Source organism: Oryctolagus cuniculus, chromosome 3 (assembly GCF_051225735.1).
Source record: "Oryctolagus cuniculus isolate XC-2025 breed Fujian yellow rabbit chromosome 3, ASM5122573v1, whole genome shotgun sequence".
NCBI lineage: Eukaryota > Metazoa > Chordata > Mammalia > Lagomorpha > Leporidae > Oryctolagus > Oryctolagus cuniculus.
This window is the reverse complement of record NC_142869.1, coordinates 181,885,449-181,910,177: the sequence shown is the minus strand read 5'-3', so window position 1 is coordinate 181,910,177 and position 24,729 is coordinate 181,885,449. Positions and strand designations below refer to the sequence as shown.

The window sequence follows — 24,729 nt, the reverse complement described above, 5'->3', positions numbered from 1 at the left end:
GTTTACAAGAAATGCTTATATTTCGTTGAGTATACAGGGAATCAATGGAGATTAAAATGAGTGTGTGAAAGGGGCTAAAAATATATCTATCCGTGGACCACTTAGATGCACTAAATTAAATATGTGTTTAAATATAACTTGGGCACTGGCTAGAGGCCAGGGAAAAGCAGGTAATAAGTAATTCATTCCTAATTAGCAAGAACAAAAGAACTATCTTGGAAACCCCAGCAGATGACCTGCCCCTCAGCACCCCTTCGCCTTCCAAGCCACTCCAATACAAAGGCACACAGCAGAGGAATTTCCCCAGACCTCCCCAGAATAATTCTGGATGAAATGTAGCAGATTAAAGTGAATGCCTTAGAAACAAACAGTCCAAGGAGGCGGCTTCCCAGGGGACCAGACTACGGAGGTCCAAAGGCTCAGGTGCACACGGTCCTCGGTCACCTGGGAAGACAGCTCCTGCCACCACCATGGGGCTGAGCTCCCTAACTGAGACAGCACCACTTTCCCTAATTAGGCAGAGAAAAGAATTTTCCTAGACATGCAAAGAACAAGATAAAACTTAAGGCTCTAACTCATGGGGTTGAGCACAATGAAAAAGCAACACGCTGGCTGCCAACCTCTTCCACACGGCTTGCAGAGCTGGCATCTGGGCTGGGTTTCAATAGCAGCTTTGTAGCCCAGATGGCCAGCACCACCACCCTTTGGCTCCTGCTCCAGATAGAGCTGAGAGTGTGAGTGTGTGTCAGTGCGGGCACACACATCTCACCTTGAACTTGAAGCCCCATCCTCATGTCGTTTCTGCATCCAGCAACCATAACTTTCAAGCCATGTGTCCGATGAAAATAATCTTGGATTTTTCCTAGGAATGCCCAACCTTACAATATGCCAATGAGTCACTCTTTTTTCCAAATATAGCAGAGAATCACCAAGTACATTCCTACCAAACGCAATTACTCCAACAAGGATGGGTCTGGTCCTCCCTCACTTTCCCTCTTACATCCTCTTCCTCACAGAGGTACCCACAGCTACGCACTCCCTTCTCCTCCACCATGTCCTTTTCTCTCCCTCGCTACCCCCTGCTCGCTCGCTCTCGCACGCCCTCTCTCTCACACACACGCACCCTGAGTTGGACACAGGCTAACCGTTACTCACACACCAGGGCAGCTGCATGAAGAATACCCCCTGGTTTGGGCAGTAAGTAACTGGGGAGGTGGGGAAGGAGTTCTGGGAATGGAACCTGAGGACGCAGCTGGGATGACGTAGGAGAGCCGCTGGATGGGCAGGCCAGAGACAGAACCTGTGAACAGATCACTCCCACATGATGGCTTCTGTGCTATGCTCTCATTTTGATACAGAAGCCAGTATTCACTGTGTTGCTTTTGGTAAATTAGCCTAAGGAACAGCAGAAGTCTGGCTGGACCAAAATTAAACAGGAGCATACAGCAGACATGCCTCGGGAGGAGAGAGAGAGAGACACAGGCCTAAGGCCAGGAGACAGCTCTGGCCCACAAAGTCTCTGGCCCACAGGGCAAGCATGTCTGTCTCTCTCCAGGACACAGCTCAACCAGCACACAGGCGCTCACCAGATACTCTCTTAGGCTCCTTGTCACAGTGCTAACCCTCAATGTCCAACGACCTCAGTGGCACCCATTCATTCTATCTTCTGCTTTTAGATACGCCGTATCATTCTTATGTAATATTTTTACAGGATGCAAAGTGCCATTTTGGAGTGGATGACAAAAGAGCCAAGAATATGAAAACAACTGCTCTCCCAGTCAACCACGGCCAAAGCTAGAAGTGCTCCACACTCACACATTTCCTTCTCTCACCGTCTTCCTCTCCTTCCCCCTCCTCCCAGAACTCGGGATAGGTAACGGGAAGTTAGGGGGCAGAGGTTCAGGCAGGATGGCACACTGTTAAGACAACCAGACTCAGAGTCAAGTAGTTAATGAGTAGTGATATTTCCAGATGACTTAACCGTCTGTGGTCTGTTTCCTCATGCATAATTGCATACAAATGACCGGCAAATTGGAGGGTAGCATTTAGCATTAAATCAAACAGCTTAGGGGCCAGTGCTCTGGCACAGGGGATACAGCCACCCCCTGCAGCGTCAGCAGCCCATACGGCTGTGTGTTGAGTCCTGGCTACTCCACTTCTGATTCAGCTCCATGCTAATGCACCTGGCAAAGCAGCAGAGGATGACCAAAGTCCTTGGGCCCCTGCACCTACGTGGGAAACCCAGAGAAAGCTCCTGTCTCCTAGCCCAGCCCAGCCGTTGTGGCCATTTGGGGAGTGAACCAGCAGATGGAGGATTTCTCTCTGTAACTCTGCTCTTTCAAATAAATCATTTAAAATGGAAAAAAAAATCAAAGAACTTAATTGTAAATGCCTGTACAAGGTACCTAAGTATCAATAATAATCCTTTCTTTCACAATAGTGTTAGTCTGAAAACCATTGAGTGCGCACACACACACGTGCACACCCCACATTCACCAACCCATAAAACCATTCTCACCATTCTCATTGGCTGTGACAGAGCATGGGAGAGGGTCACAGCTCCTTGGTGCTTTCTATCCACTGATCAATATCAATAATTACCAATGTGATCAATTCTATCTGTGGTTAGTACAGGATTTTTTGTCTTTCTTTTCCCTAGAGTAGCAACCAGGCCACCACTAAATCAGACCCTGTTAATGTTCCCTTTCCGTTTTTTCTGGTTACTCCTAACATTCTCCCCGAGAAGGAATCTTGAGCTTGTGGACGGATAGTCAGGTGCGGTGACGGGCATGAGGAAACACGATCAGGGACCTAGGATGGCTCCTGTTAGGATGTGTCTACTTTAGAATGGTGTGGATGTGATACGTGCACAGTAGACGGGCTGGGACGTTCAGCTCACTTTTCAGCCTACAGTGGGTTTATCAGGAAGTAACTTCTGGCTACGTTGAAGAGCATCTGTGGTTACAAAGTATCTTTTCTGGGGGTGGGGGGTGGGGTCTGGCTTTAAAGATCATTTTGGTCAAAACTGACCAGTATTTTCAAACCATATGCCAGTCAGCCAGTATGTGTGAAGCACTGAAATACACGCGTATCTAAAACAGCCTCCCTCATTGCAGAGGGGTCAGCCCTTCCTGAAACTAAGTACAGCAGGGCGCATGACTTAAAAAATGTTTGGCACCCACAAAAGCTTATCTTTTAATTCCATTTTCCATGAACTTTTGGAAGGGTCCTTGTAACATATGTAGCTTCATGTGTGTAGTGGTTGCGAGTAGAATTTCCGAAGCGGCTCACAAAGCCCTGGCCATGGAGTGGGGCAGAGGAGCAGAGCAGGCGGGAGAGGGCCTGTGTTCTCTCCACCAACTCTTGTCGCTACAAATGGGACCTGGACTCGGGGAATCCCGCATCCTCCCGGCGTCCCGCGCACCCAGAATCCCTGACCAAGCCGAGCCTGCCCAGTTACAGCAGCATCCGCACACTGCGCCCTGACCCTCCCCCCGCGCCCCACTCCCTGGGTTCGCGTTCACCCTCATTGGAGGAGTTTTTCCAACAAGCACCGCACACTCCAGCAACCCCAAGGCCCACGCCCAAGTAAGTCACACCTGGGTGTTCCTAAGCCCCGGGACCCTGACTCCAAAACCGAACCGCGGGGCAGCCGTGGGGTGCGGACGCCCCTCCCAGCCCACGCCGGGCTTCCCGCGAGCACAGACTCGTGCCCACCGTTTCCATCCCCCGGGGGCTCTTCCCGCCCTTAAAATGAAGCACGCCCCCTCCCCCCCACCCCGCTAAAGACTCTGAGATGACCGGTTCGTGCTCCACACGTCCCAGCCGGAGCCCGTTCGGGAGGCGGACTCCCCCGGCCCCGGCCCCGGCCGCATTCATTCCCCCACAGCACGCAGAGAAAGTGAACTTGGCCGCTGGGAAAGTTACCGCGGAGGGAGCGGCGGGGCGCCAGGGCGAGCGGGCCAGGGCCGGGGACGCCCGGGGCACTCCGCGCCGGGGGGCGTGCGCCCGGGGCTTCCCTCCTCCCCACCTGGGAACACTTTCCATCCCCACGGGAAAAAAAAGCCCGTGTGCGGGGTCACAGGCGCGACGCCGACACTGGAGAGGCAAACACGATCGTAGGGATGGGCACGACGTGGGAGCAGGGCAGTGGCGGGACGGAGACCCGAGCGGGGTCGGCGGGGGCCGAAACAAAGCCCCGCGGGCCGGCTCTGAGAGGGGACACCCCGGACCCCGCGCTGCCCGGGGTCCACGGGCGGGCAGGGGGTGCAGGTGTGCGGGTGCGCGCGCAGCGAGCTCCCCCCCCCCACCCGCCTCTACAGCGCGGGGGTGCCCTGCCCCTTTCCGCACCCCGGGCCCCAGGGCGGCTCTCACCCGAGCGGGGATCGAAGGTGACCACGAACACGGCCACCACCTGGTCCTCCTCCACGTCGCGCAGCTCCAGGCGCCCGGGCTGCAGCAGCACCTCGGAGGCAGCCGGGCCCTCGGGCTCCCGCCTCGCGGGCAGCTCCGCGGCCGGCCGCGCGCCCCCGCCGCCGCCCCGGGCCCGGCCTCCCGCGGGCAGCTCCGGGGCCTGCGGCAGGGAGACGGCGGGGCCCTCGGCCCAGCGCAGCAGCGGCGCGGCGTCTCCCTGCTCCACCATGGCGAGGCGAGGAGGGGCCGCGGGTGCGCGGGGCGGGGCGGGCTGCGGGAACTCCCTCGCCGAGCCCGCGCCCGCCCGCCCGCCTGCGCCTCCGCGCCGCCGGGGCCCACACCTGCCTGCTTCCGCCCGGCAGCGCTCGGAGCGCCCTGCAGCCCTGGCGCGTCTCCGGCGGCGGGAGGAGGCGGCCGGAGCCTGTTTGGAGGCTGGCTGTGCGCCTGTACGTGTGTGTGCTCGCGTGTGGGGAGTGGGTGGTGCGGACGCGCAGCCTCGGGTCGGTGCACCTGTGCGTGGGTCGCTTCTCACCTAGGATGCCGTGGTGTAACTGTAACCACCGTCATTTTCCCAAGTACCCTGGGCACAGGCACGGTGACACGCATGTGTTACATAACCCTGAACGTGTGCCCAAGCTACTAGGAGCGGGAAAGTGAAGCCGAGGCGAGTGGCTGGCTACCCAGGTGTTGGGAATAAAAAGACCGGCCCGGGCCGCGGGGCTAGGGCGTGGAAATCCCACGGTTCTGCTGAGAAGGCAGACTGATTGGGATGGGGGTGGTGACGACCAGCTGGAGGGACTTAAACCAGGCGCGGGGGTGTTTGTGGGGCGGGAAGGTGTTTCCACGTAGGATCAGCCGACGAGTCACTAGGTGAGGCGGCCTAAGTAAGCCCTAAAGCTGATGGCTTTGGAAATTGATCTCAGCATTGCCTATGACTCCCCAGCCCCACCCGCCGCCAGTTTAGGTTTAGAATTAAAATTCAGAATGCCTCAACCGCTGGGGCTGATCTGGTAGCTGGTGGCTCAGAAGAGGGGTTTGTGAGTAGCAAATCGGAATGGCCACTACAACAGCGAGACAGGATGAGGTCGCAGAGAACTGATCGAATACAGAATTCAGCCAGGGCTCAGAAAAGCTCACGGCCTGCAGGTTCTCAGAGGGCCCGCGGGAGGTGTGCCGTAGGTGGTCACGAAGACCCACGCCCCAGATGCCAGGAACGCAGTAACGGTTTAGCCTTCTTCCCGGGAGATAACCGGGCAAGGCTGCTGCTTCAGTCCAAACCCTATGGCAACAACGCAGAAAACTGTGGGAATGAGGACTGCTTCCGTTATCTATAGATTTAGGTCAACCTCTCCCCCTCCCCCAAAGGCAAACAAGGGACCATGCAGGACTCAGGAGCGAGCCACTGAGGCGCAGGTGCAGGCCAAGACCAGGGCGCCCCACACTGGGTCACACACGGGACTCCAGGGCAGATACTCAGACGCCCGGCCACAGCCAGAGCGTCCGAGGTTGGGACTTCTATGGTGCAAAGTGCGAAGTCAGGGTTCACAGAAACTCCTTAGCAGTTTCTCAAGAACGGGCTTTCTCCCCGGGGGGCCTCCTTTCCTACCGTTTGTGGGAGTAGCACCCCCGTCTCGTCACCTCCTGCTTTAGTACTCAGGCTCTGTATATCCCAGGAAATAACTCATAAGTGCTTCCCTTGGTTGGCTTATAAACAGGGAGAGCTGGCCCTGCAGTCTTTTCTCGTTGTCGCCTCTATAGAGCGTATTCTAGCTCGCCAAGCGCTCTGTCTTTGCGTCCCAGCTAATGCACACTCTGGTGCGAGGCCCGCGCACTGCAGGGATGGTGAGCGACAGCGTTCTTTGGCAAGAAGCTCTGTGACCCTGTCTGCTCTATTAACGACCACGCCCACTGTGTAAAGGGCAGGCAGAGGGGGCGTGGCTAATTCAGGGCAACACTGATTCTATAGGATGGAGCTGATATTGGCGCTGCTTCTCCAATCAGGTTGAAGGTCACGTAGCTAGGATAGCTTTCCAGGTGGGCCTCATGGACCCGGGCCACACCCGGGAGCTCTTTCCCTGATTGGCGGGAGGGGGAAAACCTGCCGGGGACTCCTTCCGCCGGCCAGCAGTCAGGCTAACTGCAAGGGCTAGGCAGGCAGTCTCACGGGGTCACCCACAGTCTGGGAGGCAGCAGGTGATGGCTCAAGTGGTCGGGTCCCTGCCGCCAACATGGAAGATCTGGGCTGAGTGCCTGGCTCCCAGCCTCTGCGTGGCCCTGCCCTGGCCACTGTGGGCCTTTGTGGACCAGAAGGGAGCTCGGTCTCTGTGTGTGTCAAAAACTTAAGCGGAAAAAAGGGAGGAGGGGAACAAAACCAAATGCTGAAGGGAAAGCTTCCACGGCAGACCGTGCAGATCAGTTTGCTAATCCAGAGAGTCATCTCGTTCAGCCCTGATTGAAGAGAACTGCCAGCTAATGGCAGAAACAATGGCCACCACCGTCCACAGCCTCCAGACTTCTGACCGAAAAATGAAAATGGAGCAAGCGTTCTGCCCAGCGGCTGCCCTAACCACTGCACCCAGACCGGCTGCGGACGGGAGCAGAGCTGTCAAGGGGTATTTCAGATGACAGGATCAAGATCCTGAAGGAGTTCTTTGAAGAACTGGAACAGGAACGGAAACATGGTTTTACCCACGATGATCCTGAAAGCAAAGCAGCTGGAAGATCTGTATTTCTTTTTCTCTTCAAAATAAATAAATAAATAAATAATAAAATAAGCAATCTTTTAAAAAGTGGCTGCTAAGAGGTGGAAGTGGCCTAGACAAAGCGAAAGTGGACTTGTCAAGAGCAAAGGTCAGGGCCGGCGCTGTGGCGCAACGGGTTAAAGCCCTGGCCTGAAGAGCCCGCATCCCATATGGGCACTGGAAGAGGCTCCTGGCTCCTCAGATCAGTGCAGCTCCGGCGGTTGCAGCCATCTGGGGAGTGAACCAGCTGATGGAAGACCTCTCTCTCTGTCTCTACCTCTCTCTGTAACTCTGTCTTTCAAATAAATAAAATAAATCTTAAGAAAAAAAGCAAAGGTCACAGCAAGACATTTTTCTTGTTGGCTTTCTGGAGGGCCTAAGGATGGTAACATCGGCCTGTTCTGAGTCTTTGGAGAAAGTCAGCCAAGGCCTTAGCAGAAACGGCACAGGGACGATGTCACCAGGGGGCCCTTCCCCAGGAGGGCGCGGGTCCTGCTCCTGGCTCCCAACAGACCAGGGCAGCTCTTGAAGAGTTTGCATTTGCATTAGGCACCCCCTAATTCCTTTTGTTCTCTATCATACAAAACCTTTAAAGGGCCTCCATTTTCCCTTCAATTAATAATGTGAAAGGTCCCCTGATCTGGTTGAATTCGCAGGACCCTCAGTTCCTTAGAGATGGACTACGTGACTGGCGTCATTGTCTTGAGCACTAAGGAAACAGAACAGATAAAAGCAACCCCGGGCAAAGGGGCTGACGAGGAACATTCGGTAGGTGAGGACCTGGAAGATCCAGGTAAAACCAGAGGCAAAGCCTGTGGGACGGGAAAGGCAGTGCTGAGATGCATGATGACTGTTCACACCGTGGAGTGGTCCAGAGGAGCACTTGTTGGTGAGAACAAGGTCAAAGGGCTGACCACGCTTCGTGGGGTCACTGACGTGAAAGTAAAGCTGCCCAGAGCTGGGAAGGCTGCACAGTTCTAAATTACAGAGTATCGGTAGGATGCAAGTACCAAAGTTTGCAAACTATGTATAAGGAAAGGACCAGATAAGACAGAAACCAACATTTGCCCTAAAAGTACCTCCAATACAGCAGAGAATTCCATCAAAAAGCTTCCTCAAAAATTCAACAAACTGAGGATTTGGCAAGTCATTTCTAATAATAATGTCGAATAATCCTAAGCCAGTCACATTCCCACAAAAGAGAAACCAACTTGGAAATTTTGCAGGAAAAGGGACAGAAAAGTCTAGAAGAATAGACTCTATATTATTTTTGTTCTGGTTTTGGAAGTCATCCAGTCTGTTAGACAGTCTATCCTGCAAATAAGAAAGCAAGGTTTTTTTGACACCCAGAGGAAACAAACTTTAAAATGAACCAAGGTTCTACATAGCAAAAAGTAGCACTATGAAAAATATACATATTGTCCAATTACAATTAAGTAACATTTGACTTCCGACTTAATATATGTACTTGTCTACCTAAATCCTAAGCAAAGCTGAACATAAACTGTGTACCTACTGTCTTAACAGCTGTCTGCCTTGCTTCCACGTTAACTGGCTATTCTGAGGTGCTGTGGGTGCTCCTCTGTCTTTGGTTTCTTCTAAAAAATGTTTGTTAAAAAAGTTTATTATTTCAACTCTTGAAAACATTGCCAAAGTTTCTTAGGAATAAATCTCCACATTCATAGAATAATGTTGCTAAATAATTCACAAAGGACAGGAAAAATAAAGAATTCATATTTAGCATTTACCGTGGGTCACTCATTTTATGTTTAAAGATTTATTTGTTTTGTTTGAGGAGCAGAGTTGCAGAGAGAGAGGGAGAGATGGAGACTAAAAGATCTTCCATCCACTGGTTCACTCCCTGGATGGCCACAATGGCTGGAGCTGGGCCAGTCAGGAGCCAGGAACCAGGAGCTTCTTCCAGGTCTCCCATGCAGGTGCAGGAGCCTAAATATTTAGGCCATCCTCCACTGCTTTCCCAGGCACTGGCTGGGAGCTGGATTGGAAGTGGAGCAGCCAGGACTGAACCAGCGCCCATACAGATGCCAGTACTGCAGGCAGTGGCTTCACCTGCTACGCCACAGCACCAGCCCTGGGTCAGTCATCTTGTATTTGTCCCAATAATCCAATCACATACTTCCCACTCCATTTAAAATTGGGAAAACCCAAATGTACTTTTTGCTTTCAGGGATTCAAAAGTCAATAAGACAAAATGCTGTTAACATTAAATTTTTTAAGTATCACAACTCTACTGAATCAAATGCCTCTGAAATAAAAAAGCAATATTACATCATCTCTTCAAAACCAACACTAAGATATTAGGTTGGTATAAAAACACTGAATAAATTAACTTTGAATTTGTATGAGTGGATTTTAAATTAACATCATTCTCAGAACTAAAAGTTAAACTGAAACTGAAAAGTGGTTTCTACAAAAAAAAGTTTAATACAGTATGATTTGGGTTGAGTTACGCTCTCAGCAAGTATCCCTAGAGTGAAATTTAAAACTATTTCTTGGTACATTATAAACATTATTTCCATAAATTCCCATTATTAAAATAAAAACGAGGGATAGGCCATTAAGTAAGTTAAGATGCCCCCATCCCACACGAGGGTGCTTGGGTTCAACTCCCAGCGCCTCGAGCGAGCTTCCTGCTGGGGCAAACCCAAGGAGGCAGCAGTGAGAACTCAAGCAGTGGAGTCCCTGCCACCATGTGGAGACCTGGATTAAACTGCCAGCTCCCGGCTTTAGCCAGGGCCATTGCAAGCACTAGGGAGTGAACCTGAAGGTAGGCGCTCTCCCTTTCTCTGCCTCTCAAGTAAAAGTAGACTAAAATAACCACAGTGAAAAACAGAGATGCTTGGCAGATTAACCCCTACACCGAATGCTGAAAACTCACAGAATGGCGTAGTTATTGGCTTCTAGACCCCTCCAAGTTACTCAGTAATACTGGTAGTGATTCAAATATCCCTGCAAGCATTTCTTTCTGGTTCTATTGATTCCATTATTCCTATTTTCTTTTATTTATTTATTTATTTATTTATTGACAGGCAGAGTGGACAGAGAGAGAGAGAGACAGAGAGAGAAAGGTCTTCCTTTGCCGTTGGTTCACCCTCCAATGGCCGCCGTGGCTGGCGTGCTGCGGCTGGCGCATCGCGCCGATCCAATGGCAGGAGCCAGGTACTTATCCTGGTCTCCCATGGGGTACAGGGCCCAAGCACTTGGGCCATCCTCCACTGCACTCCCTGGCCACAGCAGAGAGCTGGCCTGGAAGAGGGGCAACCGGGACAGAATCTGGCACCCCGACCGGGACTAGAACCTGGTGTGCCGGCGCTGCAAGGCGGAAGATTAGCCTAGTGAGCCGCGGCACCGGCTATTCCTATTTTCTTATTCTTTCCCTAGACATAAGCAATTCTGACTTCTAGAAATAATTATTTCGCTCTAACTGGTTCTGCTCATTTTTAAAAATAAGATTTATTTATTTGAAAGAGTTAGAGGGAGGGAAGAGAGGCTGAGTGAGAGTCTTCCACCCACTGGTTCACTCCCCAAATGGCCACAACAGTGGGGACTGGGCTGGTCCAAAGCCAGGAGTCTGCGGCTTCTTCCAGGTTGCCCACATGGATGCAGGGGCCCAAGCCCTTGGGTCATCTCCATTGCTTTTCCCAGGTGCATCAGCAGGGGGCTGGATTGGAAGTGGAGCAGCTGGGACTTGAAACAGTGTCCATATGGGATGCCGGCATTTCAGGTGGTGGCTTTACCCGCTATACCACAACTCTGGCCCATCATTTTTCAATGTATAATTACTTATAGTATTTTATGTTTAATTACAAATAACACGTAGTCATGAGGAGGAAAACACATTTTATAAAAATAAAATTGTGGGGAGTCAGTGTTGTGGCGTAGCTGGTTGGGCCACTACCTGTGATGCTGGCATCCCATTTGGGTGCCAGATTGCATTCTGGCCACTCTGGTTCTGATCCAGCTCCCAGCTGACGCCCTGGGAAAAGCGGTGCACAGTGACCCTAGGCGCCGGGGCTCCCGCACGGTGACCCTAGGTGCCGGGGCTCCCGCACAGTGATCCTAGGTGCCGGGGCTCCTGCCCCTTCACAGATGAAACTCCAGGCTTTGGCCTGGTCCTGTTGCAGCCATCTGGGGAATCAACCAGCAGATGAAGATCTCTCTGTGTGTGTGCATCTCCCTTCTCTATGTAACTCTGCTTTCCAAATAAAATAAATCATTACACATAAGTAAAATTTTAAAAAGTGGGAAACGTGTATATCACACTATAAGCTGTTTTTGACAATGTTATCTTAAACATTCTATCTATGGCAATATACATTAACATGTAGAAATGAAAAAGTATATGATTATTTAACCTATCTCTGATGATGGAATCACCTTCCTGTTTAAAAAGCTATTACAGGCCGGCGCCGCGGCTCCCTAGGCTAATCCTCCGCCTGCAGCACCGGCACACCGGGTTCTAGTCCCGGTCGGGGTGCCGGATTCTGTCCTGGTTGCCCCTCTTCCAGGCCAGCTCTCTGCTGTGGCCAGGGAGTGCAGTGGAGGATGGCCCAGGTGCTTGGGCCCTGCACCCCATGGGAGACCAGGAGAAGCACCTGGCTCCTGCCTTCGGATCAGCGTGGTGCGCCGGCCGCAGCACACCAGCTGTGGTGGCCATTGGAGGGTGAACCAACGGCAAAAAGGAAGACCCTTCTCTCTGTCTCTCTCTCTATCCACTCTGCCTGTCAAAAAAAAAAAAAAAAAAAGCTATTACAAATGATGTTGCTAAGAATATTCTTGAAGTACATTTTAAGTGCACATCTTCATCAATCTTTGCGAACATTCATTCAAGCAGTACCTAGATGAAGACATAAAACACCACCCAGAACGTTTTGTGCTCTGTTCCAGCCACTATCCACTCCAACATGGGTTTCAGCACTTTCCTGATTTCTAAACTGGATTAACTTTTGCATTTGGTATCATTTCTAGCAATTTTCAGTTTTAAGTGATTCATCCAAGCTGTCAGATTTAGTTGTAATTTGACCATTTTCACTGCTAAAAAAAGAAGTATGGCATTCTGTTATGCCACTCTATCACAATATATTTAATCACTTCAAGGTTGCAGGATGTCCCAGTGTTTCTTGATTTCACTGTAAACAATGGGTCCATGAACATTCTTATACAGGCAGGCCTCACTGAGAACACACACACACATTCTGAGGCGTGGATTACTGGGTTGTAGGATATGGATGCCACAAGAGTCTCCTTCAGTAACCACCAAGCTGTTTTCAGAGCGCTTTTCTCAGTTTCCAATCCCAACACCAGCTCCGGCTGTCCCACACTGTAACACCTGCTACTGTGAAGTGTCTGCTTGTGCTCCATGCTGCGTTTGTATTGTACTTCCTCCACAGCTAGTAAGGTGGAATAGCAGTTCATGCTTGCTGAACTGTTAGACATTCATTTGCCCATTTTCCACTGGCTTGCCTTTTTAAATGCAGAGGAAAGGGGGCGCTAAACTGAATTAAAAGGTAAATTTACTTGAGTGCAAAAACCTGTTGAAATCCATGCTTAGTTTTCTATGCATTTTCCAATAACTCTCTGAAGATCCCTCCTATGCATGGATTTCAAAAATTTTCCAGACTAAAAGAAACATATCTCTTAATTCCATTTCCACAAACTTTTTGAAGCACCCTAGTATAAATACGTGTTACTAAGAGAAGGGTATAGACATTGCATCTTGTATTCTGTCAGATCAGTATTTTGTTTTCTTTTTTACATTGAATTATTTGGAGGCTAAATAAAGGCAATATTATTTCACTTAATATTTATCTCCATGTACAATTTGATGTAAAATAAATTTATCACATTTTGTTTGCATGGCAAAAAAGTGTCTTCAACTTGATGTAGTTTATGTTGAAAAAAAGTTAATAGCGTCTATTTTTATCTTTTAATTTTCCATAAATTTTGAAGTCTCTTCACATATAGACATTTCAAAATGAGCTCACCTAAACACTGTATGTCTAAATTCTAAAATAAATTTATTTTACTTTCTCAAATATTAAATAGATCAACATTATATAAACCACAGGAAAGGACTTTGAATTATAGTATCACCACTGAGTTGATGTTTTGCTTATTGTTATCAATCCTAAGATGCGAACTTTTGACTTAACATTTTAAAATTTATTTTCATTTTATTTTAAAGGCAAAGATCTTCCATCTGCTGATGCATTCCCCAAATGCCCAGAACAGCTGGGGCTGGGCCAGGCCGAAGCCAGGAGCGGGAACCCAGTCTGGGTTTCCCACGTGGGCGGCAGCGACCCACATACTTGCACCCTCACTTGCTGCCTCCCGTGGTGTGCTTTAGCAGGAAGTCGGATCAGAAGCCGAGGAGCTGGGACTTGAACCAGAGACTCTGACGTGTGTTCCAGGTACTCCAAGTGGTGACTTTACTGCACCAACTGCCCACCCAGTTTTCAACTTTCACCACCACCCTGGTGACTCATGGCTGCCACTGACCTCTCCTGGGGTCCGGTTCTCAGAGGGAATTTTGATTCGCAGCTGTCAGTCATCTGGAGGCTCTACCAACCCCAAACTTCTCTGAGTTAAGTTCCCTGCTTGAGGTTCTTTGGACCAGGCTAGTGGTAGAAATTCAAAATTCAAGCTACCTTGAACAATGGTTTGTGGTTCAACTTTTTCGGTGGGATTTTTTTTTTTCCACCCTCCATTAGTCAGAGAATCTGGCATTGGTTTTCTTTGTGTGGGAACTTTATTTGCCAATTTTATATTGAGTATCCTATTAGATATCCATCTTGGGTATTTTTTTTTTTGTTCTTAGTGGCATGTAAATTTAATGGTATATTCTAAAATAGATGGTAGATGTTTTCCTCTTCTTTGTTTACATGTTGAAATTATGTTCTGGCCCACGCCGTGGCTCACTAGGCTAATCCTCTGCCTGTGGCGCCGGCACCCCGGGTTCTAGTCCCGGTCGGGGAGCTGGATTCTTTCCCGGTTGCCCCTCTTCCAGGCCAGCTCTCTGCTATGGCCCGGGAGTGCAGTGGAGGATGGCCCAAGTGCTTGGGCCCTGCACCCCATGGGAGACCAGGAGAAGCACCTGGCTCCTGGCTTCGGATCAGTGCGGTGCACCAGCCACAGTAGCCATTGTGGGGGTGAACCAACGGCAAAGGAAGACCTTTCTCTCTGTCTCTCTCTCTCACTGTCTAACTCTGCCTGTCAAAAAAAAAAAAAAAAAAAAAAAAAAAAAAAAAAAAAGAAAGAAAGAAAGAAATTCTGTTCTGTATTGTTTGTGTTCTTTTCCCCTTAGCATCAGAGTGTGAACGTTTCGCCTCCTGTGGATGCTCGATAATTTACTTGACCATCTGTCATTGTTGGATGTCAAACCCTTCCTTTTTTTTTATTAGAAAGGCAGAGTTACAGAGAGGCCAGAGGCAGAGGCAGAGGCAGAGGCAGAGAGAGAGAGAGAGATCATTCATCTACTGGTTCACTCCCAAATGACCACAACAGCCAGAACTGCTCAGATGAGGTGCCAGGAGCTTCTTCCAGGTCTCCCATGTGGGTGCAGGGGCCCTAGGACTTGGCCCATCTTCTACTGCTTTTCCAGGCACATTAACAAGGAGCTAGACTGGAAGTAGAGCAGCCGGGACTTGAACCGGAACCCATGTGGGATTCTGGCACTGCAGGTGGCAGCCTTACCTGCTACGCCACAGCACAGCCCCAAACTCCTCCCTTTTGGGTTGGGCCTATTTTCATTCTTACTGCGTCCTGTGATTCTGGGCCCTGTGCTTGGCACTGGAACAGCCGTGAGTAAGACAGACATCCCCTCCCATCAGGCTCCCAGACCAGCAGGGCAGGCGGCTAGCGGGCCAGAAATGAAATGGAGAATGAGAGGTGACAAGCAGGGCAAATGCTAGCAGCCGTTTAGGCTGCTTGAGATTCATCACAGATCCTTTGAAGGGGCAACACTGGGCTCAAGTGCATTTATGTGTCTCAGGTTCTTGACTGACTGTGCAACCAAATTGCTGAGGCACAAGTATGAGTGGGTACCAGCTGCATTTCACTGGTGCTCAAATTAGGTACTGCCACTTAGCATGCCTCCTGCTGCCTGCCGGATAAACACGGCACATAGCTCAGGTTTGTGACTGAACCCAAGCATGTTTTCAGAATCTTTGTGGGTGATCTGTGGTTCTTCAGGGCACTGTCTGTCCTTTATAATCTGTGCCCAGCTGTTTCCTGGGGTCACAGACTCTCATCAATCTGCATCAGTTCTTTATCCAGTCAGAAGACTTATCTTTTGTCTGGAAGAAGTCTTACTAGTATTTCTAACTTTTTACATGTTTTGATGCCTTTTATGATTTATGAAATATAGAAGTTTAAAATTTTATGTAGTCAAACCTATCAACTGTTTTTGTGACATCTTAAGTCATTTTGACATTTAGAAATTTGGTCCCCACTCAGAAATTGGATGAATATTGATTTTTATTTTCTTCTGGTTATTATCTATTCAATGTATATATTGATATATAGAATGAGATTGAAAATTTTTCATTGAGTCAGTAATTGCTATACTACTTATTGAACTGTCCTTTCACTTCTGTCTTGTAATTTCTCTTTAAAGTACAATGTTTCATTATGGTATTTACCAATCTATGTACAATATTCAATTATGGTACTTACCAGTCTATGTACAATATTCCATTATGGTACTTACCAGTCTACATACATTATTCCATTATGGTACTTACCTTTCTACATACCATATTCCATTATGGTACTTACCTTTCTACGTACCATATTCCATTATGGTGTTTACCAGTCTACATACAATATTCCATTATGGTACTTACCAGTCTACATACAATATTCCATTATGGCATTTACCAGTCTACATACAATATTCCATTATGGTGTTTACCAGTCTACATACAATATTCAATTATGGTGTTTTCCAGTCTATGTACAATATTCCACTATGGTACTTACCAATCTTCATATAATATTCCATTATGGTACTTACCAGTCTACGTGCAATATTCCATTATGGTGTTTACCAATCTACATACAATATTCCATTATGGTGTTTACCAATCTACATACAGTATTCCATTATGGTACTTACCAGTATATGTACAATATTCTATTATAGTACTTACCAGTCTATGTACAATATTCCATTACAGTACTTACCAGTCAACGTGCAATATTCCATTACGGTATTTACCAGTCTATGTACAATATTCCATTATGGTGTTTACCAGTCTACGCACAATATTCCATTACGGTAATTACCAGTCTACGTACAGTATTCCATTACGGTAATTACCAGTCTACATACAATATTCCATTTGGTGTTTACCAGTCTACATACAATATTCCATTTGGTGTTTACCAGTCTAAGTGCAAGATTCCATTTGGTGTTTACCAGTCTACATACAACATTCCATTACGGTACTTACCAGTCTATGTGCAATATTCCATTACGGTACCTACCAATCTATGTACAATATTCCATTATGGTACTTACCAGTCTACATACAACATTCCATTATGGTACTTACCAGTCTATGTACAATATTCCATTATGGTGTTTACCAGTCTACATACAATATTCCATTATGGTGTTTACCAATCTACATATCCTTTGCCACTGAGCTGTACATTTTCACAGTAGGTTCACACTAATTTAATTTTCATGAATATATTACAGTTTTATTTCAAAGAGTCTTCTCCCTTCACTCTTCTTTAATAAAAAGCTTCAGCTTTTCTTGGCCTATTATTTTTTCTATGTGAACTTTACACCCAGTTTCAGGAAAAAGTGAGCTTTTCTATTCAAGTTGCATGAAAAATACATATTTACTGGCGAAGAGACACCATCTTTATAGCATTAAGTCATTTATTTTCTCTTGCAGGGACAGTCTTCCATCCAGGGCAGGAACAGGCAAGGGGACCTCCATCCATGATCAAGTTACATAGTAAGTAGACCAGGGCAAATACTGCTGACCCAGACAGGAGTCCAGAATGTGGGACATGCTGAGGTGTAACAGGGATAAAATTAAAAATGTAAGTGGATGGAATGAAGGAAACAGACATCCTAATGGTCTGAGGAATAGCTACACAGTTGTCTGTCCTAAGAAATTAAGTTCTAGAGTCAGGCCGGCGCCGTGGCTCACTAGACTAATCCTCCGCCTTGCGGCGCCGGCACACCGGGTTCTAGTCCCGGTCGGGGCACTGGATTCTGTCCCGGTTGCCCCTCTTCCAGGCCAGCTCTCTGCTGTGGCCCGGGAGTGCAGTGGAGGATGGCCCAAGTCCTTGGGCACTGCACCCCATGGGAGACCAGGAGAAGTACCTGGCTCCTGCCATCGGATCAGCGCGGTGCGCCGGCCGCGGCAGCCATTGGAGGGTGAACCAACGGCAAAGGAAGACCTTTCTCTCTGTCTCTCTCTCTCACTGTCCACTCTGCCTGTCAAAAAAAAAAAAAAATTAAGTTCTAGAGTCAGACTGAGAAGACCAAGGGTGAGCACATCCAGGGACTTCCTGGGCGCCCCAGTTCAGCTCCAGCCTCCCTCCTTCCTGACAACTATTTTGTGCACTGGCCACACGAGCTGTAATGTCATCCCTGCCTGCACTAACTTGCCTTCACTCCTCCCAAGTCATCTGTGCTTCAGGTTGGAGTGGCCCGAAATCACAAACCACAGACGCTGCACTCAGGGGTGGGCCAGGAATGGGACAGAGACTGATGATGTGGAATACACACTCAGAATTACCAAGTTGTTTAAAACCAGCACATTCATTGTGTTTAGCCCTTTTGAAACTAAACACGTGAAACCCCATAGTAGGTCTCCATGTCTTTCTCAGTGGTCTCCATCATGGGGATAGACAGAACACACAGCATGCTGGATTCACTCTGCAAGGACTGAGTGTGGCTGTAGTCCAAGTCCAGTTCCAGGAAGTGGAAATGGAGCAGCAAGCGTGGTAACCTCTGTGCTCATGGAATTTAGATCCCACTGGGGTGGGATGGGAGAGGCAGGCAGTTTTAAAGATGTACAATAAACACCATCATGTGCCATGATGATGCTTCAGTCAACAGACCGTGTACACCACAGAGGACCCATCAAATTGTATCTGCCTCCTAGAGATGCCATAGCATTCTTTGTCTAAGTACAATCTATGATGTTCACTCAGTGACATAATCACCTAATAACACATTCCTCAGAACATATCCCCTTCAAGAAGGGATGCAGGGGGCCGGCGCTGCAGCTCACTAGGCTAATCCTCCGCCTGCAGCGCCGGTACCCCAGGTTCTAGTCCCGGTTGCTCCTCTTCCAGGCCAGCTCTCTGCTGTGGCCTGGGAGTGCAGTGGAGGATGGCCCAAGTGCTTGGGCCCTGCGCCCGCATGGGAGACCAGGAGGAAACACCTGGCTCCTGGCTTCAGATCAGTGCAGTGCGCCAGCCATAGTAGTCAATGGAAAAAGGAAGACCTTTCTCTCTGTCTTTCTCAGTAACTCTGCCAGAAGAAGGAGAAGGAGAAGGAGAAGGAGAAGGAGAAGGAGAAGGGATGCAGGGGCAGGCGCCGTGGTGTAGCAGGCCAGGCCACCGCCTGCAGTGCTGGCATCCCATATGGGCTCCAGTTCGAGACCCAGCTGCTCCACTTCTGATCCAGCTCTCTGCTGTGGCCTGGGAAAGCAGTGGAAATGGCCCAGGTCCTTGGGCCCCTGCACCCACATGGGAAACCCAGAGAAAGTTCCTGGCTCCTGGCTTTGGATTGGCGCAGCTCTGGCCGTTGTGCACATCTGGGGAGTGAACCAGTGGATGGAAGACTTCTCTTTCTCTCTGTGCCTCTCTGTAACTCTGCCTTTCTAATAAATAAAACAATCCTTTTTTTTTTTCTTTAAAGCCATGCATGGCAGTTGTGCACAACGATGCCTGAGGTGTGATGTAGTGGTAAGTGTTGTGAAGGAACGCAGCACACAGTCAGGGGCGCAGAGTTGGTGACAGGCACTGTTTGGGGTTGTTGGGGAAGACCTTTCTGGTAAGTGACCTGACAGCAGACATCTGGACAAAGTCTCATCGGGGCAGCAAAAGAGCATGCCGGTAGGAGCAAGGCCCAGGGCACTAAAGATGGGGCATCTGGAGGAACAGTGAGGGGGAGACAGCAGAGCAGACAGGTGGGGTGGGCTACAGGACCCTTAGGCACCGGTGCAGGGACTGGCTCTCTATCCTTAGTGACGTGGGAGACCCTGGAGGATGTGCGTGCAGGAACTGATTTACTTTATAAAATGACCCTATCAGCTACTAGGTGTAGAATAGAGCAGAATGAAGCAAGGGTGACAGCGGGGACAAATACTAGGAGAAGCTACTTCCCACAGCGAAGAGGTGAGGCCAGAAGCGGGAGGATTTCTCATAGACTGGATGCAGGGTTGAAGACAGAGAGGAGTGCTCACGAGTTTCCGTTTGCCGAGGCAGGAGGAATGGGTTTGGAGGGAAGTTCTGGACGTGGTAGGACGAGGTGCCTGCCAGACATCCAGAGGGAGATCTGATAAGGCAGCTGCAGATCTGAGGTTCACAAGATCTGTGGTGTGGATATAAATACAGAGGTTACCAGCTTACAGTGCTTCAGGCTACGGCTGAATGATATTCCCACGGCGTGAGGTCCATAGAGAGGAGAGCGTTTGGGGTACTGAGCCTTGGGCCCTCCAGAATACAGAGTGGGTACTCCGATATGGAATGCAAGCAATTTACCACCGTGCCAAGTGCCGGCCCCGGGGGACCTTTGAGTTGGCTCAGAAGGGTGATGAAGTGGGAATGTTTGGCCATTTACTAGTGCCTTCCAGAGCCCATCTCTTGGGGCACAGAGAATAACTTAAGACTGAGGCACACGGGGCCTGATGTGCAGTGGGTTCAGCTGCTGCCTGCAGCATCCCACATGGGCATGGGTTCCTGTCCCAGCTGCCCCACTTCTCCAGCTCTCTGCTATGTCCTGGGAAAGAAGCAGAAGATGGCCCAAGTCCTTGGGCACCTGCACCCACGTGGGAGACCAGGTGAAGCTCCTGCCTTCTGGCGCTGATGTTATGGCCATTTGGGGAGTGAACCAGTGGATGGAAGACCTCTCTCTCTCTGTCTATGCCCTCCGTAACTCTGTTTTTGAAAGAAATAAAAAGTCTTCTTAAAGAAAAACAAAGACTGAGGTACAACAGATCGAGCTCTGAGAAGGAGTTGGTGTAGGTCACACAGGCAGCCTGTTACCCACTCTAATTCTAGTGACTCTGGGAATGGCCACAGTCCAACTGTGGCTAACAAAGACCAAAGTCTACACCATAGTTCCAACATACCTACTCCTTGGCGTATGGGCAGTGTACGCTGATCCTTCCATTATTGGGTCAGGATGTGTTGCTGTTCTGAGGACACTGTGCCTTGCTGGAAGTCACGCAGCGTGTCTCTACTGTAACGGCTATGTTGATGACTTGCCCCTGCATCCAGGAAGAGAGGCCTTGACGAGAGGAGCAATGCACTGAAATCTGTTTGATTTAATCACTCAGTAAACTGACTGATTTCCAATTAGCAGATTAACCTAGGGATTTTTTACTGGTGTAGCAAAGTACTCATGAGTAAAATGATGTTATTCATTGATTTACTATAAAATATCTGAGCACCCACCCCTCACAAAGTTGCATATAGAAATGAAACAAAATTGTAAAACTGTCCACAAGTTCGGAAGTTGGGCTGTGGGTACACTGAGATTCATATTACTATTCCCTGTTTTTGCTATGTTTGAACATTTCCATAAGAAAAGGTTAAACAAAAAGAAGGAGATTGCCAGAGACAGGTTCTTAGGCTTTGAACTGACCTCTGGGCTTTATCTTAGCCTTACTGTAATCTGTCCATGGAAGTCAGTTCCACCAGCAATGCCGTCTACTAGAAGTGGTCTTGCAAGCAGTTTGAAATGAGGACTGTGATGGACAAATACCAGGAGTTGTTAGTGATTTACATGGTAACCTTCAGATTCAGTGTGTCTGCTTCTGAACACTCTCTCTGCAGGAGGGGAGTAGATGAGGAGTAGGCTCCTGCTTGGCTCACTGCCCTTGTCTTGCGAGGAGAGCTGTGCAAGCCAGGAGCCCCCGAGACGCCCAGCTTCAATGGAGCCAAGTCCAGCGCAGCTGCCCTACTCTGCACCTGCTCCGTGCCACCCCTGCTGACTGGTCTGCCCAGGGAGCTGGTCAACATATGTTCGTAATGAAATTGTTCTGTTTTTCCTCGAGTCACTGCAAACTTCCCCCTGTGGAGCTGAAGCAACCCTTCCGGCTGTGGTAAGATACTGAACAGAACAAAACCAGGAAGCATTCAGTGTTCGGGCCAGCAGACCTTGAAGACACTGCTGCTTACGACTCACCAGTGAGCTGCAGGAGGACAGCTCATCCGTAGTTGGAGGCCCATGTCTCAGACCTTTGCTTGATGCTTTATTGCTTCTACAGGGCACATACTGGTGAGAAAGGTCACTCTTCTCATCCACTAGCCTGGGGTTCTCTCAGGTTGGTTTCTCTTCTTCAGAGTCCATGCCCAGTAGGCTGGAGGTCCAGAGAGTCTGGAATCTGCCAGCTTCCCAGGAAGATGGACAAAGTGTCCACTTCAGTTTGGGGAAGCAGACTTCTCAATGGTTTCTAAAGGGCCAAGCCCCTTAAATATATGATAGCCCAAGATCACTGGTTTTCCAGAGGCTTAACTCAGCTTAAATATACAATGTTATAGATCTTCATTTCTTTTTCTTTTTTTTTTTTTTTTTTTTGACAGGCAGAGTTAGTGAGAGAGAGAGACAGAGAGAAAGATCTTCCTTCTGTTGGTTCACCCCCCAGCTGGCTGCTACGGCCGGCACTGCGCCGATCCAAAGCCTGGAGCCAGGTGCTTCGTCCTGGTCTCCCATGCGGGTGCAGGGCCCAAGCAGTTGGGCCATCCTCCACTGCCTTCCCGGGCCACAGCAGAGAGCTGGACTGGAAGAGGAGCAACCGGGACAGAATCTGGCGCCCCGACTGGGACTAGAACCCTGGGTGCCGGCACCACAGGCGGAGGATTAGCCTAGTGAGCCGCGGGGCTGGCCAATAGATCTTCATTTCAACTGTTCAAGGTCGTTGTTCGGCCTTTTCTCCTTTTTCTTTTCTTCCTTGGAAACAAGACTCTGAAACAAATCTCTCATCTTCCACGGCCTCAGCTGTGTACTTCAGCAAAGGAACAGCCTGCTCCAAAGGCGAATACAAATGTCTACCTCTGGCAAAATCATTTTAACAGATTTTCCTGTTTCTGCTCTTTCCATCAAAGTCCACAGAGCCAAGGCTGGTCCCAGCGAAGTCTAAGAGCTCCCTCAAGGCTCAGCAGCTGTACGACAAGCGCCTCCCCCGAGCAGGTGGTTTACGGAGCTCAGCCCTGAGATGCAAGATTGGATTCCGTCCTGCATAGCTTACCGTAGGGAGTTTTGTGTTCCTCCGTGCAGCAACTCCTACTACAATACGCCAGCCTCGTGATGGAGCAGGTCAAGCCTCAGCTGGTGACGCTGGCATCGCCTATCACAGCGCCAGTTCAAGTGCTGGCTGCTCTGCTTCTGGTCTAGTTTCCTGCGAATGAGCCTGGGAAACCAGCAGGTGATGGTCCAAATACTTGGATCCTTGTCGCCTGTTGTGGGAGACCTGGATGGAGTTCCTGAGTCCTGGCTTTGGCCTGGCCCAGCCTGGCTGTTGCAGGTGTTTGGGCAATGAACCAGTGGAAGGAAGATCTCACTCTCTCTCTCTTTGTGCTTCCCCTTCTCTCTCTGTCACTCTGCCTTTCGACTAAGTTAATAACTAAAGTAAATACTCAAACTTTTACAAAAAGGAATTGCAAACAAAACTGAGATACACTCATCTTCTCAAATCTACCCAGAAATGATTTATTGAACATGGATTATGTGTCAGGCATTAAGGGAGAAACCTTTTCCTGTTCCTATGCCACAGGTTACATAGTTGCACTGCGGAGGCTTCCTCTTGACTCTGACCTGAAGCCTCGTGTCCGGGAAGGGTGTCTGTGGGATTAGCATGCCCGAGACAAGAGATGGGGTTTTTCAGGATGCAGACGCTAAGAATGCAGAAGAGAATAAAGCATGAGAACCAAAACAGGCGTGATGTCCACCTTCAGAAATCCTTCTGGGTCAGCGACTGCCACGTGTTCGTCAGTTTTCCAGGCTGAGGATATCTCTTTTGCGCTGGTTGTTAAACCTTTCTTATTCTAAAAACTTCGCCACAACCATTACCTTTTGAGTGACAGTGCATGGAAAAGTGAATAGTGCGAGTTTCTAACAGAAGTACTGCTGATCGCATGGGATTTAACCCATCCCAATGGCACGGTGGCCAATGTAGTCATAAATAAGGGCAACTGAGAAGTACAGCAAGGGCTAGAGGAAAGACGGGGTGACAGCAGAATAATAATAATAATAATAATGAAAAATCACCATGCTCTGCCTGAGGAAGGCCCGGTGAGCCCGCCTGCAGGACCGTGGCACACGCAGTGCTTTGCAGCAGGTCGTGTGTGCTGAAGAAAGCCAGCCTCTGGCTGCCCTGGAGAGACAGGAGTGACAAGTCACCGGTCAGCACCACGGTGCAGGAAAGGAGTCATCGCACCTGGCCTGCCGATGTGTAAACAGCCCAGCGTGGAGACGCGGCATTGCTGGTCACCTGTGGACTCCTCCCTGCTCCGTGCCGATCTCCGACACAGGCGAGCAGAGAGCTGGTGCACGCTGTGAACAGCATGTCACCTGCTGGGAGGTCCCCGAGACGGCTCGTGTGGCTGGGACAGGCAGGAAGGGCTTCGGGAGGATTCCGTGAGCTCCCAGCCACAAGCCGACTTTCAGCTGAACGGACGCTGCCACGGCTCCTGCTCGGTTTTCATCTGGATCACCTCACCAGCGGTTCTGGAGTGGGCAGCCGTGAGATCAGAAAGTGGCACAGGGATCCGTGAAGGGAGAGAAACGGGAGTGGGTGACAACACGGCGACGGCGACTAATAGAAACAAAGTCTGTTTGAACTCATCCAGCTGCTGGGCTGCTCAGTGCCTGTCCTGGGGCCACGTTTATCCCATAATGGATTCTCCTATTGGGTCCCTCCAGAGCCTTCTTAACCGTGCTGAGGGGCTTGTGTGTTTTCATTCTCCTTTCTCCTGAACTTCCTGTCACATGATTATCTCCTACAATGTGGTATCACTGGGGTTTTTTGCTTTTTTTAAATTATTTAGGGGCCGGCGCCGTGGCGCAGTAGGTTAATCCTCCATCTGAAGTGCTGGCATCCCTTATGGGCGCCGGTTCTAGTCCCGGCTGCTCCACTTCTGATCCAGCTCTCTGCTATGGCCTGGGAAAGCAGTGGAAGATGGCCCAATGGGAGACCTGGAAGAAGCTCCTGGCTCCTGGCTTCAGGTCAGTGCAGCTCCGGCTGTTGCGGCCACCTGGGGAGTGAACCACCGGAAGCAAGGTTAAATAAATTATTCATTTATTTATTTGAGGGGCAGAGAGTAAGAGTTCCTATCCACTGGTTCATTTCCCAAATGC

At 49.4% G+C, this 24,729-nt stretch overlaps 1 protein-coding gene across 4 annotated transcripts in view; it reads right to left on the bottom strand.

Annotated features, from left to right (window-relative positions):
• The window catches only part of DENND11 (DENN domain containing 11), a 51,348-nt gene extending 44,965 nt beyond the window's left edge, over window positions 1–6,383 (bottom strand). The window contains exon 1 of one of the 4 annotated variants that reach the window (XR_016231831.1): window positions 4,375–4,858. Coding sequence is in view for 1 of the 4 variants with exons in the window: in XM_051835135.3 (XP_051691095.1) it covers window positions 4,375–4,642 (268 nt within the window). In the remaining 3 variants the exon portion in view is untranslated. Of the gene's footprint in view, window positions 1–4,374; window positions 4,859–4,945; window positions 5,144–6,019 lie in introns of those variants that run through there. The other 3 variants (XM_089329656.1, XM_070071393.2, XM_051835135.3) reach the window with 3 other exon arrangements.
• Window positions 6,384–24,729: the final 18,346 nt, after the last annotated feature.